At 36.2% G+C, this 16365-nt stretch overlaps 1 protein-coding gene across 1 annotated transcript in view; it reads right to left on the bottom strand.

Moving 5' to 3' along the window:
- KDM7A (lysine demethylase 7A) overlaps nt 1-16365 on the bottom strand; it is a 115644-nt gene that overhangs the window by 46719 nt on the left and 52560 nt on the right. The window contains exon 7 of the mRNA XM_074193560.1: nt 6349-6511. Within this exon, the coding sequence (XP_074049661.1) occupies nt 6349-6511 (163 nt within the window). The remainder of the gene's footprint in view (nt 1-6348; nt 6512-16365) is intronic.

The raw sequence follows: 16365 nt of genomic DNA, 5'->3' as shown, positions 1-16365 counted from the left end.
ATATCTTATGAAATGAGGAAAGCATAAAGTTGGCTATAATAGCTCCAGGTACAACTAGAATGGTAATTCTAAGACCTCAAGATGGTCCTGAAATGTTTTAATTCCCCAGGTGGGGGAAGAAGTAGCTCCACCCAGGATATGGTTCCACAGGTATTCCTTTTTTTTTTTTTTAGGTTTTTGCAAGGCAAAGGGGGTTAAAGTGGCTTGCCCAAGGCCACACAGCGGTAATTATTAAGTGTCTGAGACCGGATTTGAACCCAGGTACTCCTGACTTCAGGGCCGGTGCTTTATCCACTGCACCACCTAGCTGCCCCCACAGGTATTCTTCTATACCTGAAAAAATTCTAGAAAAATTGAAATTATAAAAAGTGAATCTAACTTTTTAAAGCAATAATATTGGGGGCAGCTAGGTGGCGTAGTGTAGTAAATGAGTATAAATGAGTATACTTGGGAAGTATTGGAAAGTCCTGGAGTGCGGAGGACCTGAGTTCAAATTTGACCTCAGACACATAACAATTACCTAGCTGTGTGACCTTGGGCAAGTCACAACCCCACTGACTTGCAAAAACAAAAACAAAATAAAATAAAGTAATTATATTATAATGAGGAAATAGTTAGCATTCAAATTTTAAAATAATTATAATAATGCAATAATTACACATATTAAACAATTATGAACATTTAATATAGAAAAACTTAGTTTTAGAGTCAATCCAAGAAGGACAAAGACGGAGAGAAATTTTGTATGTATACAAAAGTAGTAATGGCAGTATTTTTGTGTTAGCAAAGAACAAGAAAAAAAGAGGGTGCCAATCAATTGGGGAATGGCTAAACAAATTGTGCCACATAAGTAGAAAGAGAGCTGGACTTAGGAGTCAGGAAAACATACCCAAATTCTACCACAGGTACTGACTAGCTATGTGGTCCTAGGCAATCATTTAACTTCTAAAGGACCTCAGTTTCCTTCTCTGCAACCTTTAAGGTCTCTTTTAGATCATAATTGTCTATATGCTCAAAACTGGAGCTCATTTTTATTCACCCCAAAGCTTCCCCTCTTCTACATTTACTCACTTCCATTTAAAAGCATCACCATCCTTCCCATCTCCTAGGATCCATAATCTAAACATCATTCTCAGCCTTACATGTCAAATTCTGCTGGGTCTACCTTCCCTCCCATATGAGCTACTATTTCTATTTGCACATCTACTTTCACCTACATAACAGCAATAACACTATCACTGGTCTCTAATCTCAAGTTTCTCTCATCACTACAGTATCTTCTACAAACTGCTACCAAATCAATTTTCTTAAGTGAAGATCTGATCACATAACTCATCTACTTACTAAATTCCAATGGCTTCCTGCTGTCTCTAGGATAAAGTATAAATACTCCTTTATTCAGTTTTAAAGCCCTTTACAATGAGGCCCCAATCTACCTTACCAATTTCACTGAACACTTTCTTACCCATCCCTCTTCTATATTCTATGATTCAGCCAAAATAGTCTCTTCATGACATGTGACTTTGAACTGCCTCAAAGATTTCCAAATCTTCTTTAAGAAAAATAACAAGCATCTTCTGATCCCCCAACCACTAGGGCTATCTATCCCTTTCTAAAACATGTTGTATTTGACTACTTTGTATGCTATAAATTCACTTCATATTTATACAATCTATCTGTGCTTTCTTCTTTCACTGGAATGAAAGCTCCTTTGGAAGAGGGATTATGTCATTCTGGGGTCTAGTGAGGCTTTACACATAGTAGGTAATTAATAAATTATCTGAAAATTTCAAGAAATTTAGGATAACTTGTATGAAATGATAATGTAGAATGATGGAAGAAGGCTCAAAAGAACAATTTACACAATGTCTTATAAAGGAAAACAACAATGAAGGACATTAAGACTTCAGATCCACTAAAGAACCAATCCTGAATCCCCACAGGGCTGTTACTTGGGAAGCATACAGTATACTTTCCTTTGCCATAGAGGTAAAGCAGTGCCAATCTCCTTTGGGGCAGCTTGGTGGTGCAGTGGATAAAGCACCGGCCCTGGAGTCAGGAGTACCTGGGTTCAAATCCAGGCTCAGACACTTAATAATTACCTAGCTGTGTGGCCTTGGGCAAGCCACTTAACCCCATTTGCCTTCCAAAATCCTAAAATATAAAACAAACAAAAATCTCTTTCTAAACCAGAATTCTTTTTTTCTTTAATTTTATTTATTTAAGGCAATGGGGTTAAGTGACTTGCCCAAGGTCACACAGCTAGGCTATTATTAAGTGTCTGAGGCTGGATTAGAACTCAGGTCTTCCTGACTCCAGGGCCGGTGCTCTACCCACTGCGCCACCTAGCTGGTCTAAACTAAAATTCTTAATCTATAACCCACAGACCTTCAGTAAGTCCATGGATAATTTTTAAGGGAGTCCATTAACTTGGATGGGGGAAAAAAATGACCTTTTAATTTCTACTCCTCTCCAGTTGAAATTCAGAATTTCTTTCAATTATGCATGAAGGAACAAACAGAATTCTGAGAAAGTGTTCATAGGCTTCACCAGATTGCTAAAAGGGTCCACAATACAAAAAGGTGAGGAAATCTTGCTCTCAACCATTCTACTACCCATTCTCTCTTAATGGATGCTGATTCCCCCTTTGAGTTTTCCTGACTATCCTCTCTTTTATAAAACACTCCTCAGTCATCTTTGATAATTCAACATTCATGTCATGAAATATCAATTGAGAACTGCCTGCCAGTCCATCCCAAAGCTCTGCTATATGCCCTCTTCTCCTTCCTCTTGATGATCTTTCATTTGATGACTGTATCAATTTCCACAGATTCAGTTATTATCGCTATGAAGATAATATTCAAATCTACTTAGTCAGCCTTGGTCTGTCTCCTACATTCTAGTCCTAGCTATCACCCATGACCACTTAAGCCTCTCCAACTAGAGGTCTTAAAAGAATCTCAAAATCAATAAATCTAAGATAAAATTCAAAAATGAACATATGAATTCTTATGAACCTCCCTATTACTGTGGAGGGCACTGGTACCCTCCAAGCATCCAGGTGTGCAAATTTGATGTCACTCACCTATTTAATAAGTTTCCAAATCATATCATTTCTTCCCACAACCACAGCATCTCTCACCCAGACTATTACAGTAGACTCTTATTTGATTAACCTGTCTAAAATTTTTCTTCACTCCAATTTATCCTCTAGACAACCATCAAAATGATTTTCCTAAGGTGCAGATCTGACCTGTCAATCACTAACTGATGAACTCTTCATGGCTCCTTATTATCTGAAGATTAAATATAAACTCCTCTAGTATCTAAACTCTTCACAATGTGGCCTCTTGCTACATTCCCAATCCTTTTACACCACACTCTCCTCCAGATATTCTACAATTACACCAGACTTAGGGAACTGCTAACTGGCTGATCTACTATAATTTGACCAGTGCTCAAATACTGAAACTATGACCCATACCTTGCTTATAGTTATATTAAAGTATATTAGAAGAACATAAGGTCAACAATTCAAAAGCATGATGTATTCTCTAAAAACCTAATATAACCTCAGATGGCATTTGAGAAATCTGGCCACCAGAACAAGGGACTGAATAGCCCCACTAAACTCTAAAAGCTTATCATAGCAGAGCAATATTGTGCCCCAGTCTTACAGTCTAGATTTTGGACGGCACACTGAGAAAGGAGAGCAAATGGTAACTTCATCATACAGAAGGAACTGGGGAAGTTTAACAAGGATATGAGAAGTCTGTGGGGGAAAGGAACATGATAATGAACTGATGAGTCACAAATATACAGCTACAGCTCAAAAAAACATTTTAAAGAATAACACTGCGCTCCTCAAATACTGGCTGCAGAGCTCAATATTCCTATATTCAGAGAAAAGAGACAAAAGACACACAGATACTTAAAGGCACTACTAGGCAGGGCAAAGACTCTGTGAAGAAAATTACCTTCATGAACTTTCAGTTAGTATTGGAGGACATTTATTACTGTTATTATAGTTTAACATTATTTGAAAATAAACTATCTCTATGAATACTATTACATAATGAATATTATCAAATGATGATGACTCTGTTCTGGTAAATTGTCCTTCTAAAAGGATACCAAGTAGAACTGGCAATTGAATTAGGAAAAGTATGGGTGAGTTTGATGGTTAGTCCTTGGACAAAAGTGAAATGAATTAAGCTTTAAGGAACCAAACTATCTGCTCTAAAGACTAGACCAAAGTCTCTAAACATACTAATATGGCATTCCTGGTTTCCTAGTCCCATAAGTGCCCTTCAGACCCAATGAGTAACTGAAGAGCATGAAAGTAATCTTGCCTAGCTGACCAAACATGTTTCTAAAGGGAGATTGGGGGGGGGGGGGATGATGTGAGTGGACAACTGTCAGATGCCTACCCAAGCTAAAAGTTATAGTATTTTCTTTTGTGAATATCCTTTCTATGTTATGGCTAAACAAACCTCTTTTTATTAAACCTGAATGGCCAAATGCTTCATTTCATTGCAACATCAAACCTGGATTATACCTAATATATGCCAAAACCATTCTGTGGCTAGATGAATTAAGTCTGCTCTATAAATTTTTGTTCTATAATCTGTTAGTCTGTGCACCTATATTTTGTCTTATTTTTATGTTACTTTAAAGGTCCTCCTGAAAAACATCATCTTTGATTAAGGGGAAAAGGGTTTGTCCATACTTAGACCAAGAAAGCCAAAAAGCAACAGAGTGGCTGCTAGAGAATTAGTGTGACCATGGCAGTCACTACTGCCCAATTCTCTTTATATACCAGGTCACCCCAAGCAGTGACTGGCCACTAAATATGTATCAAATGTCTGCAATAGCATGGGCACTAGGCCAGGCCTCATGACACCACAATAATTTCAACATAGACCCTGTTCTCAAGACTCTTATAATGTGATGAGATCAAAGATATACACACAGAAGATCTAAGACAGGAATCCAGGCAGAGTGCTTGGGAGCTCAACAAACACGGGCTGTGGACAGAGGAGCCCCACAGATGCTGGGAGAGAGGGGAGCTCCTAGATGGGATGCAGTGAGGACAAGCTGAGGGAGTTGAGGGCTTTCCTAAAGGGGCTGGCCACCAGTCCAAGACTGTCCAGTTGAAAACAAAAACAGCTTATAACTAGGGAGTCAAGGCTTGTTAGAGAGGACTGTAAGTATTGAGAAATTACACAAGTACGTTAGTCATTTAGTTCAGTGCTCATGTGTTAAGATATGAAAAACTGGGGTTCAAGGAGAACTGCACAGTATGAGTTAGAAAAGAAGTCAGAAGAAAGCACATCATTCTAACTTGGCCAGGGATATGCAGCTAGTAAGGAGTGGACCCAAGCCCAGGACCTGGGTCTTCAGACTCCTTCCAACTACACCCAATGCTCTAAGATACAAGATGTGACTTCTCCACAGCTACACATCTAACTAGGAGGAGTCAAGATTAGAACAGAGGCCTCCTTGTTTCCCATCCAATGTGCTTTCTAGGACAGAACTAGAAGTTATCTGTGATCACTAACAGCCCAGGATCCTCTTTTACAGATTCTCCTTTGGCAGCCTTCCTTTGCTCTAGCTGGATTAAGATCTGAGTGATCTTAAGTCAGACTTTAGGCCCCCCAACACTGAAGTCAAATTTACAAAAACCATCAATGAGCTGGGATGGGTCATATGCTTCCTTTTCCACAATATCCTTCTTCTCCCCCAAATCTCCACCTTGTTATCCCCTGTGATGACCATTGTCCACATTCCATCTGAGCCTGAAAACAGCAGAGAAGACCAAGAAGAGATGGAGAATCAGGTTTGGTCTACATTCATCTCTTCTAAATGCTTCCTGTTCAAGGCATCCAATACCCCTCCTCTAAAAAGAAGGTGGGCAGAGACATAAAAGCCAGAGTTACATATTTCTTTGTGTTCTGTAACTGCAAAGAGCCACCACAATACTAAGCACCACCGTCCAAGTCAGAAAGCCACACGAAGCACCATGCCATGTTCCAAACTCACCCACCTGCTCCTAACTACATGGGTGAGACCAGTGACCAATCCCATGTCCATCTTGGGGTTTTGGCAACTGGTGTAATGTAAATATAACAACCCTAATTTTTCTCTGCAGGACTAGGACTAGTCAGAGTTGGGGGACATCCCAGCTCCAGAATTGAATGTGCATTCTATGTAGAGCCCTCAGCAGGACACTGGGGCAAACTTTGGGTTGGGGCAACAAGAGGCAATTTTACTCCTGTCATTATAAAAATGGAAAGACTCTTTGCTTGAATAACTATAAATAACTGTGGAGAGGGGAAAAACACTTACCTGTTGGAACAAACAGGGTATGCCCTTGCTTCACAACACACTTGTAGCATTTATCCACTTTTTCACCAAAGTATACTTCACTTTGAGTGACAGATGAACTCCAGGATTCATAGAGTGCTAAATTTTCATCTGTTGGCTTTATCAAGTAAAAAATCTTCTCACCCTATGAAGAGAAAATATGATTCTTTGTGAAAATTTAAAAAGCTACAACCTAAAAGCTGGTCAATTAATCCAAATTTTCATTAGAGAGAACCAAATTAGGATATTGTAAACTTCTCCTTTTTCGAAGCTATAGTAAAGCATATTCAAAATGCTATCAATAGCCACTTATCTACATGAGCATCTTCAAAGCTACTACAACTATTCTCAAATAGCTACAGCAAGAAACAAAACCAGGACTAAATCTCTGATTCAAGAATATCATCAGTAAGTACAGTATTCTAGAATTTCCATAAGGAGCAGCCCTAAACACTGATAGTGAATCTGCAGCCGACCTCAACTCTTAGAAACTACAATCCCATTGTACAGAATGTCAAACATATCTATCCAATTATGATTTCATCTGTCTCTAAGTGTCTATCATTTCTAACACAGGTCACTGGCTTGGTTCTTGTGGGCAGATTCAAGCAATAACAAAACTACTCAGGCAACGGATCAGAAACAGGATACTACAAAACACTTAGAAGATTCAGGAGAAAAAAAAATTTAAACAGGTTTTGCTCCAGGGTTGCAGATGAGTCAATGAAATGAATCCTGCCCTACCTCACTGGATGACCAAATCTAACTTTGCTCTGGACAATAAGGCAATGATTATTCCAATATTACACTCAACAACAAAAAAAGGATGAAAAAGGAGGCAGCTTTGGTTTGAGAAGAATGGGGTTAAAAAAGTCAAGTACATAGGGTATAAAGTTTTGAATGTCATAAAAAAAAAAACACCTGAACTCAGTAACCAGAAAATACTTGAAGAGATTTGTGGTAGACCAAAAAAGGATTGAAGTAGAGGATATCAGATGAGGAATCAAGAATCTCAGGCCCCAGGGGACAGCTAGGTAGCACAGTGGATAGAGCACTGGCCCTAGAGTCAAAAGGACCTGAGTACAAATATGACCTCAGACATCAGACATTTTAATACTTAATCCCATTGCCTGGGGGGAAAAAAAGGAATCTCAGGTCCTAGGGTCAAAATCTACCCAAATGTGGCAAGAAGTAAAATACTTAATCTATTTTCCCTATTATCTCATTGATAAAAATAAAATTGTACCAATTAATCCAGTCCCTTCTAGCTCTTAAGTTGCATTTCAAATGATTATAAAACAAAACAGAATCACAGAACTTCAGTGAGAAGGAACTCCAAAGCCATCTATTCCAATTCATACCTGAAAGACAATCTCCTCTATAATATCTCACCCTCCTACCAGAGCGGTCATCTGGTGTGGGTAACTTCACTACTTTGTAAGGCAGCTCATTCCACTTTTTAAAAAATTCTCTAAGTTTTTCTTAACTATATTTCAGGAGAACCACAGCATTATTTTACTTTTCCCTCTTTGCTGGCTACCTCCTCCTGGAGACTCCTGGCCATCCTAACTTGATGCCCCTAAATAAGTCTTTACGCCTACACAAAGAGACACAGATACACACAGACAAGGGCTGGGCCCAGATTTCTGTCAAAGTGTCATCCAATCATCAATGACATTCTTTTAGAATGACCATTTCCTTCCTTCTAAATTCACCCAAATAAACTATATTCTCTGGATCTCATTTATCATCTTTTCTACAAGAAAAGCATAAGAAACTTACTGCTATTCTGCCAAAATTAACATTTCCATGTCTTAAGAACAAAAGTTAAAATTATAAAAAAATAAAGAAATGAGATCATTCTGGAAAAACTTTCTAATCTACCCCCTACTCTAATCCATCCTATCATGGATTTTCCTGAAGTATAGGTCTGCCCAAATTACTTCTTACTACCTCTAGGTTCAAATATAAAGTCATCCAATTGGCATTTAAAATTGTTCACAGTCCAACCCCTTCCTACCTTTCAAGTGCTCTCTAGAACATTATTTTCCACTCCATGCAACTCTCAGGTCCAGCCATACCACCTACTTGGGAAGTTTCTCACAAAGAACATCTATCTCATCTCTGCATCTTTTCACCAACAATCCCTAGAATGGTCTCCCTTCTTATTGCTACTTTCTGAGATCCTTGGTTTCCTTCAAGGCTCAAATCAAGTATTACAAACTACAGGATGCTTTTTCCAGTCCCCACCAGTTGCCAATTTTCCCTTTTAAGGCTATTTTCTATCTAGTCTGTATCAATTTTGTATGTGATGTCTCTTCCATTAAAATGTAGGCTCTGTGGGCAGAGACTGAGTTTCGGGGTTTTTTTTTTTTTGTATTCCTGGCACATATTAATTGTGAATTTATTAATGTTTGATTAATATTTTGTTCATTATGAAATGATGGTGGCTCTTTTTAATCACCACTATCTTTGATTAACATTCACCATCTCTTTTGTTATTATATTCTAGAATTTTGGTGGGATTTTTCCCCCCACTAAACTAACTTCCTTCTCTAGCCCTATGACAGAGACTGAACCAGAAATACAATAAAAGTACCTAATTAGTATAATAGATAACCAAGAAATAGAATCTCCAAGATCCTTCAACATTGATAAAGAACACAGTAATCATATATATGTGCCAGTATGTTAGGGTCCAGATCACCTGAGTTTGATATCAAAGTCCCTTAAAACTTTAAAAATGAAAGCAAGCTTACTAAGGTGACTTTACTTTTTGGTTTTTGCAAGGTAATGGGATAAAGTGATTTGCCCAAAGTCATACAACTAGGTAATTATTAAGTGTCTGAGATCAAATTTGAATTCAGGCCCTCCTGATTTCAGGGCCAATGATCTGGTCACTGCACTACCTAGCTGTCCATGCCCCTTTAATCTTAATAAAATAGAAAGTCAATTTATTTGAGGGGAATGAGGGATGTAGAAAGGAACTGAAAGAGAGGAGAAAGTATGAAACAGCTTCTTGAATATAATTAGGAATGAATCAGAAAATAATAAAAGTAGGGGATAGTTAGGATTAGGTAATAAGACTCTATAGTGGGGTCCATCCAAAAAAATGGATATAATCTTGTAAAATGTAACCTAAAAAAAAGGGGGAAAAGGCCTTGTAGGAAAAAACTTTTTTTCAAAGATGAGATGCTGAATTTTCTATATCCTATTGAGTAGAATATTCCCAATAAAACCTTCTTAGGGTTAATATTCCTAGTGAAGTCCCCTCAGGGTTAAGAAACAGTAAGAAAACCAAACCATTATTCTTAGATTATTCTTAGAAGAAAGGTCTTGCACTCCTAATGAGACTTGTAACATCACCTGTTTTCTCAATAAGGATATTTTTACTAACTGGGAGAATAGTAGAACTGTTTCTAGACCTTATGTTCCAAAACAAGTTCATAACTTTATGATAAAACTATTTTTATTAGATTTAGACATCTTCAATAAGATAGCTATAATCTTAAAGTTATTCACAATATCTGGATGGTAAGATAATATTTTATGGAAAACCTTTCATTCTTTTCTTTGTTGCTGGGGTGGATTTTCATGAGTAGAATGTAATTCTGAAAACTAACCAATGAGTCGATAGAGTGGGACAATAGGGAGGAGGAGATCACATTAGGCCATATAATCTTACTTGACTGTCAACTCAGGGCAGCTCCTTGAGACTTGGGAGTGTGCCTTTCTCTTCAGAAAAGCAAAAAAAAAAAAATCCTTTCTTTTGCTCAGACCAGTTGCTGAAGATTTTGTTTAGTATATTTTTATGACATACAGTTTGGTGCAATGGCCAGGAATCAATCCCCTCCTTAAGACTCTCCTGGACACAGATATGAGCAGGCATGCTATGCGGATAATTTCAGCAGTTTGTGATTTATTGCACAGGCAGATTGAGGGTGAGGGAGGAATCCCGAAGAGAGACTTAGTTTGAGCAAAATTGTAAGCCAGAAGACCTCCGGAGGCAACACTACAAGGGAGACGGACCCGCCACAGGAGAAGACACAGAGACAGCACCATGGGTCTATAAGTTTGTGTACACAAGCCAAGGTAAGCAAGATCCATGAGCCTGGAATTTGACCCAGATAAAACCAATGAGCACCTGGGTGACACAACCCTTGCCACATTCAAGCAACTCAAAACTTCAGATTGAGTCTGCACGGTGTAAAAAAAAAAAAAAAAAAAAAAAAAAAGGGCAGGGGTGGAAATACTCCCAAGTGATTAATTTGCAGGGAGAAATTCCAAAGAAGTCCAAGTGGTTAGAGGCCAAAAGGACAAAAGTGTCCCTGAAGTGCCAGCTGAGAGCTCTAGGGTCTAGACTTAAGACTGGGGAAGAAATACCAAAGTAAAAAAGGGAAATGTAGAAAATGATAAACTGCTGTTAACTCTTCTCTACTTCTTCACCATCGTTTTGTTGCCAGAATGCTTTCTCCTCCTCTCCCTCCTCCCCCTCCTCTGCTTCTTTTCTCCAGGGCACTTGTCTGGTTTTTTGTTTGTTTGTTATCTCTCGACCTTGGGAAACAGGAACAAAAAGGCAATTTATTAAGAAAAAAGATTAATTAATGAGAGAGAATTGTTTCATGAGGACTTAGTAAAATAAGTGATAAAAAGGGATTTTATTTGAAGTTACAGAAATAGGAAAAAGCAACAGTAAGTATACCCAGATGAGAAAGGTATGTGTTAAATAAACCAATCATGAAAGACAGGCTATTTGATAGTGAGAAAGCTTTGAAGAGGAAAATTTCAGGAAGACAAGAGTCAGGTACATTTGAAAATATATAATTGGATTATAAAGGAGTACCAGAAAAAGACAAACAGAATGAATCCAAGTTTACTCTATAATAATATCATAGCTTCAGGGGTTTATTAATATGGATTCTGATAATGTTAGATATTACAGAAAATAATGGGAAAACTGAGGATTTAAGAACAGAGGACCCCCCCCCCGAAAAGATTTAGGACTATCCCCTTTTGGGGAAGTTATGTGGTTTATTCCATCTGAAGAGGGAAACAGGGAATATTCTAATAAGGCTGTGAGAATTTTTTTAAGTGGTTGTTTGTCTTCTCAAAAGTTGTACCAGTTAAGATCAGGAAATGTTAAACATTAAAACCCTTAAATGGAAAAATGTATTGTGAAAAGTGAATTCATGTGTTTTTTATAGTTGTAAAATAAAGTTTTAAATAAGCTATGGAGATCTAGTTCAGAACAGTTTGAGCTAAAGTCAAAAAGAGTTAATGAAAAAGAATAGTGGAGGGGCAGCCAGGTGGCCCAGTGGATAGAACACCAGCCCTGGAGTCAGGAGTACCTGAATTCAAATCCAGCCTCAGACACTTAATAATTACCTAGCTGTGTGGCCTTGGGCAAGCCACTTAACCCCATTGCCTTGCAAAAACCTTTAAAAAAAAAAAAGAATAGTGGAACAGAATATTAAGGGAAAATTTAAGTTGAATAGTCTGAGTAATGCGTTCTGAAAGAATTGGGAAGAGAATAAAGGCAAAGAGCCCAGTTGGGGGTTTTGAATCATTTGTTAAGTATGGAAGTTGGTTAAAGCATATAAACAGAAGACTTGAGCAAGTTTGACATTGTATAAGTAAAAGGAGCTTTGGGAGGTGATTTAAAAATCAATGTAAGAAAAAAAGTATAGAAAGCTAAAAGTTCAAATAGAGATATGTGTTTAAATGAGGTTGGGGTAATCTGAAAAATTACACTAAACTGCCACTTTCGCATTATCTGACAGTAACCTGATTGGAAGTATTAAACCCCATAAAATGAAAAGTTTGATATGAAAGCAACTGCCAGGTAAATGTTAACTGTTTCATCAAGTTGGATAACTCTATAATATACTAATCTTTTTTTACAAAGTAATCTGAAGATACATGTAAATTGAATTAAGCTGTTTGTAAATGTTGTATGATTACTCCAGAGTCAGGGGAGGAAAAAGAATGAATGGATATGCCATAATAGATAGGGACAGAATGGCCTTGGTGGAAACCGGGAGTCTGCCAAAAATATTGTCAGTACAGATTAAGTGCTTTTTATCAAGTTTTAAATTATAATATTTACACAAATTCAAAGTATGCTTGGGGTAGAGTTCCTATATCTGGAAAAATCTGGGGTGAGTGAGGAATGATAAACAGTAAAGTTAAAGAATTAGTATACACTACCCTGATGTCTCAAATTTGGGGGAATCTCCAATTCCCAGAATATTAAATGTTCTAATATTAAGAAATGCAGGTCAATGAGAATAAAAAGCTCTTATTAGAGCACTGTGAAGGCAGAATTGCACTGATAAAGATAAAAAGAATGTGCAAACTTTTTTTTAGGTTTTGAAAATAAAATAAGGCAATTTTGAATATGATTTTTGGAATTTAAGAGAAGTATCAAGAAAATCTTGTAATTATAAAAAGGGACTTCTAGCAAGATCTGGTCGTAAGAATTTTTTCTGTGTCGCAAAATTCTAGGGAGTAAAGGGAATATATATATATGAAACTGAAATATATAATGAATAATTAGTAAACTGTATAAGAACAGATTGAAACAACGGGGTTTTCTGAGAATTTAAAATTGTGTTACAAAAACAAACAATAAATGAACTGAGGTTTAATCTATCACATTTGTAAATTTGTGATAAGAAAACCAGAGAATACCTTGCCAACAGGTTACATCTCTCAGGGTCTTTCTGGCCCAGAGAGTTTGTGAAAGATTTTTTTTCTTTCACCTCGTGTTTATGAAAGGGAATATTTATGTGTAAGATGAATATAGCTTATTTAATCTGTTATTTAAGAAGAAATTATATAATATATATATTATATTTTACTTCAAAGCAAACAGCGACAACTTTGATATACATGCATATATGTGTATGTACATGTGTATGTATGTATATACACACATGTACATATTACCACAAAATTCCATGTATTATATATGTACACACACATATAACATACATGTGTATATTGTTAACACTGGCGTGGATAAAAAGTGTACATTGGGTTTTTAGTATTATATGGAGAATCTTATTTTCTTTGTTTTCAGAACATTAAGTGTTTTTTGAATTAAGAAGTAAATAAACTTATTTTGAAACAGATTTGTGTATAACAGATATTCTATTATAAGGTTAACTTTAAGAGAACCTGTTTTGTTTTGCTTTAAGAGAATGAGATGTCAGCACAGAAACCTTATGTTTCATGTAGGTTAAAAATTTAATGTTTAAATTTTAAAGAAGTAAAATGGCAGATTTCTTTCCCCACGTTAAATGCAGATTCAGAAGGATAATGTTTTAAGAGATTGGGATATATCTTAACTGCAAAATACCCTTTCCAATAATGTTGAATAAATGTGAGGGACTTTGGAAAATGATTAGGAAATTAAAAATTATGTAACCATACTTAAATGACTTATTAATGAGTAAGATGTTGAAAAGTATTATCAATCATGTGATCTACTTTTGGAAATATATACTCTTACTATAATGATACCAAAACTTGGAATTAATGATTGATTGCTTTGTAGGGATAATGAGGGAAATTAACAAGGTCATGACCCTCTGAGTTCCCTAAAATTTTTAAATAATGTGCTAGACCTTGTTCTATATCTGTAAATCCAGGTATAAATGTAATAATGGAAAGATTGCTTTGTGAAATCTAGTACTTACTGAGTTATACTTCTTACTGCTTTGATACATTTGTAATTAACAATACTTTTTTCTTTTCTTTTTTTTTTAAAGTTTTTGTAAGGCAAATGGGGTTAAGTGGCTTGCCCAAGGCCACACAGCTAGGTAATTATTAAGTGTCTAAGGTCGGATTTGAACTCAGGTACTCCTGACCCCAGGGCTGGTGATCTATCCACTGTGCCACCTAGCAGCCCCTAACAATATATGCTGAAAAATTTCAAGTCCCTTAAGATGCTCTAATGGATTGAAAAAATTCTGAATGTAATGATTTGTATTTCAAATATGGTTAATAATTAAACAGGTTTATTATAGAGAATTGTTTACATAAGAACTTGCCAATGACATGTAAATTGGAATTTTGTGGTAATATGTACAATGTGTATATATGTGTGTATATATACACACATGTATGTGTGTGTGTGTGTATATATATATCTATATATATCTATATATATCTATACATATATATATATCAAAGTTGTCACTGTTTGCTTTGAAGTGAAAGCACTTGAGCAACATGGGAAAGACAATAATGATAATAGTATTTTTTTTCTGGGACAATCTCTGGCTAATAGTTTTGTGAGAATTCTGAGAATAATCTCCAAGTCAAAGGAGGTATTTATTTATTGTGTAATACATCAGGCTAGAAGGAAGGGTTTCTAGCCAGGAGGCCTCTAACATACCATCTTTATCCAGAAATAAAACAAAAGCGTCTAGAGATTAAAAATTAGTGCCACCAGAAGGAGAGATCATCTAGTTAAATTATGGAATATAACTGTGGCCAGTATCTTTGTATGTCAAGGAATACCCCAGATGCTGGGGGAACTTGATTGCTTTTTGAGTAAGCTTAGAAAGTAACCCTATTTAATGTATTCTGATGACAGGGACACTCAGAGTAGATATATGTGATATGTGTGTAGGGAAGGGGGTTGATTGATTGTAACCCCCTCCCCCATCAGATTATAATTAGCATTTAGACCTTGAAAAGTGAATTCACTTGGAGATATATTTAGATGAAATTACTATTTTAGATCATGGGATTTTTAATTAACTTTTATTTTGTGTTTGATATCAGCTAAGATCAGCAAAGGAAGTTCTGTTGAGTCAATGCTCTCTTGAAGCCTGGAAGCCAAAAGGAAGTTTGAAGACGATAGAGGTGACAGTTATATTGGGATAAAAAGTTCAAAGGGTGGCTTTTCAGTGCAACCTGAGGACCCTTTTGACTTGACTTCCCTAAATGTGATATTTGAATAATGTCTTACTAGATAAGTAACTTGGCTTAAGGCATCTGACTATCCAAGTGACCTCTGCCTAGAAAGCGACACTCAAAATTATATCTATAAAGGAATTTTCCTTTGATGTTCTGGACCTTTATAGTAAATCGCTAAAAGTCAATTTGATAAAGAAATTTTAGGTCAATTGGAGTTTAAACAGCTAAATAGGCCAGTATGTGGTTTTAACGGCTACTATTAGCTATATATTTTGAGAAGAATTAAGATTCCTTGATTTGATTTGACGTTAGGAAAAAGGATATTTAGATAAGAAGAATAAAAATCTTTATTTAATCTCTGTGCTGTAGCAGTTTCAAGTTCTACCTTAATAAGGGAATGAAAGTCAGTTAAGAATAATAGGAGCAAAGACACCTATAGTTTGGTTAGAAACATTTTTGGAAGAAAGAATTTATTTTATTTAAGGATGCTTGAATTATTATTTTAATGAAGAGCAAGACATTATGGTTGTTTGTATCAAGTTAACTTGATAATTTTCAACACATTCACTTGTGAAGTGAACAATCATGAAAGTTTTATTTTTGTTAAAATGAAGTGTGAAGTGTGTGCGTGTATGTATATATATACATATATACATATATACATATATACATGATGTGTATATATATATATATATATATGACAGTGAGTATGGCATAATTGTGAATTGCAATAGCTCTAAAATTTTATGGTCTGATGACGAAAACATGAATCCAAGTCTGATAAGATGTTGTGTTAAGAAGTTCCCTTATCAAAAGAGAAGATCTCAACAAGTCATCCAACTTGGGAGATTGGAATGGACTCTGGAGATACAGAAAGATATTGCATGTTTCCAGAGGAAAAGAGAAAGACTAGATGAGTTCACCTTCCTCCATTGTGTATGGAATCCAAGAAGATGGATCCCAAGTAGACAGGAAGAGAGAAAAGAACCTGAGGGGGTATCAAGGATAGTGTGAGAAGACTTCAGATGCAACATATACATATATGTATATGTATGTATGCATAAATACACA

Source organism: Macrotis lagotis, chromosome 7, assembly GCF_037893015.1.
Source record: "Macrotis lagotis isolate mMagLag1 chromosome 7, bilby.v1.9.chrom.fasta, whole genome shotgun sequence".
Lineage (NCBI taxonomy): Eukaryota > Metazoa > Chordata > Mammalia > Peramelemorphia > Peramelidae > Macrotis > Macrotis lagotis.
The sequence above is the reverse complement of the archived record's forward strand: the minus strand, read 5'-3'. Positions and strand labels throughout refer to the sequence as shown.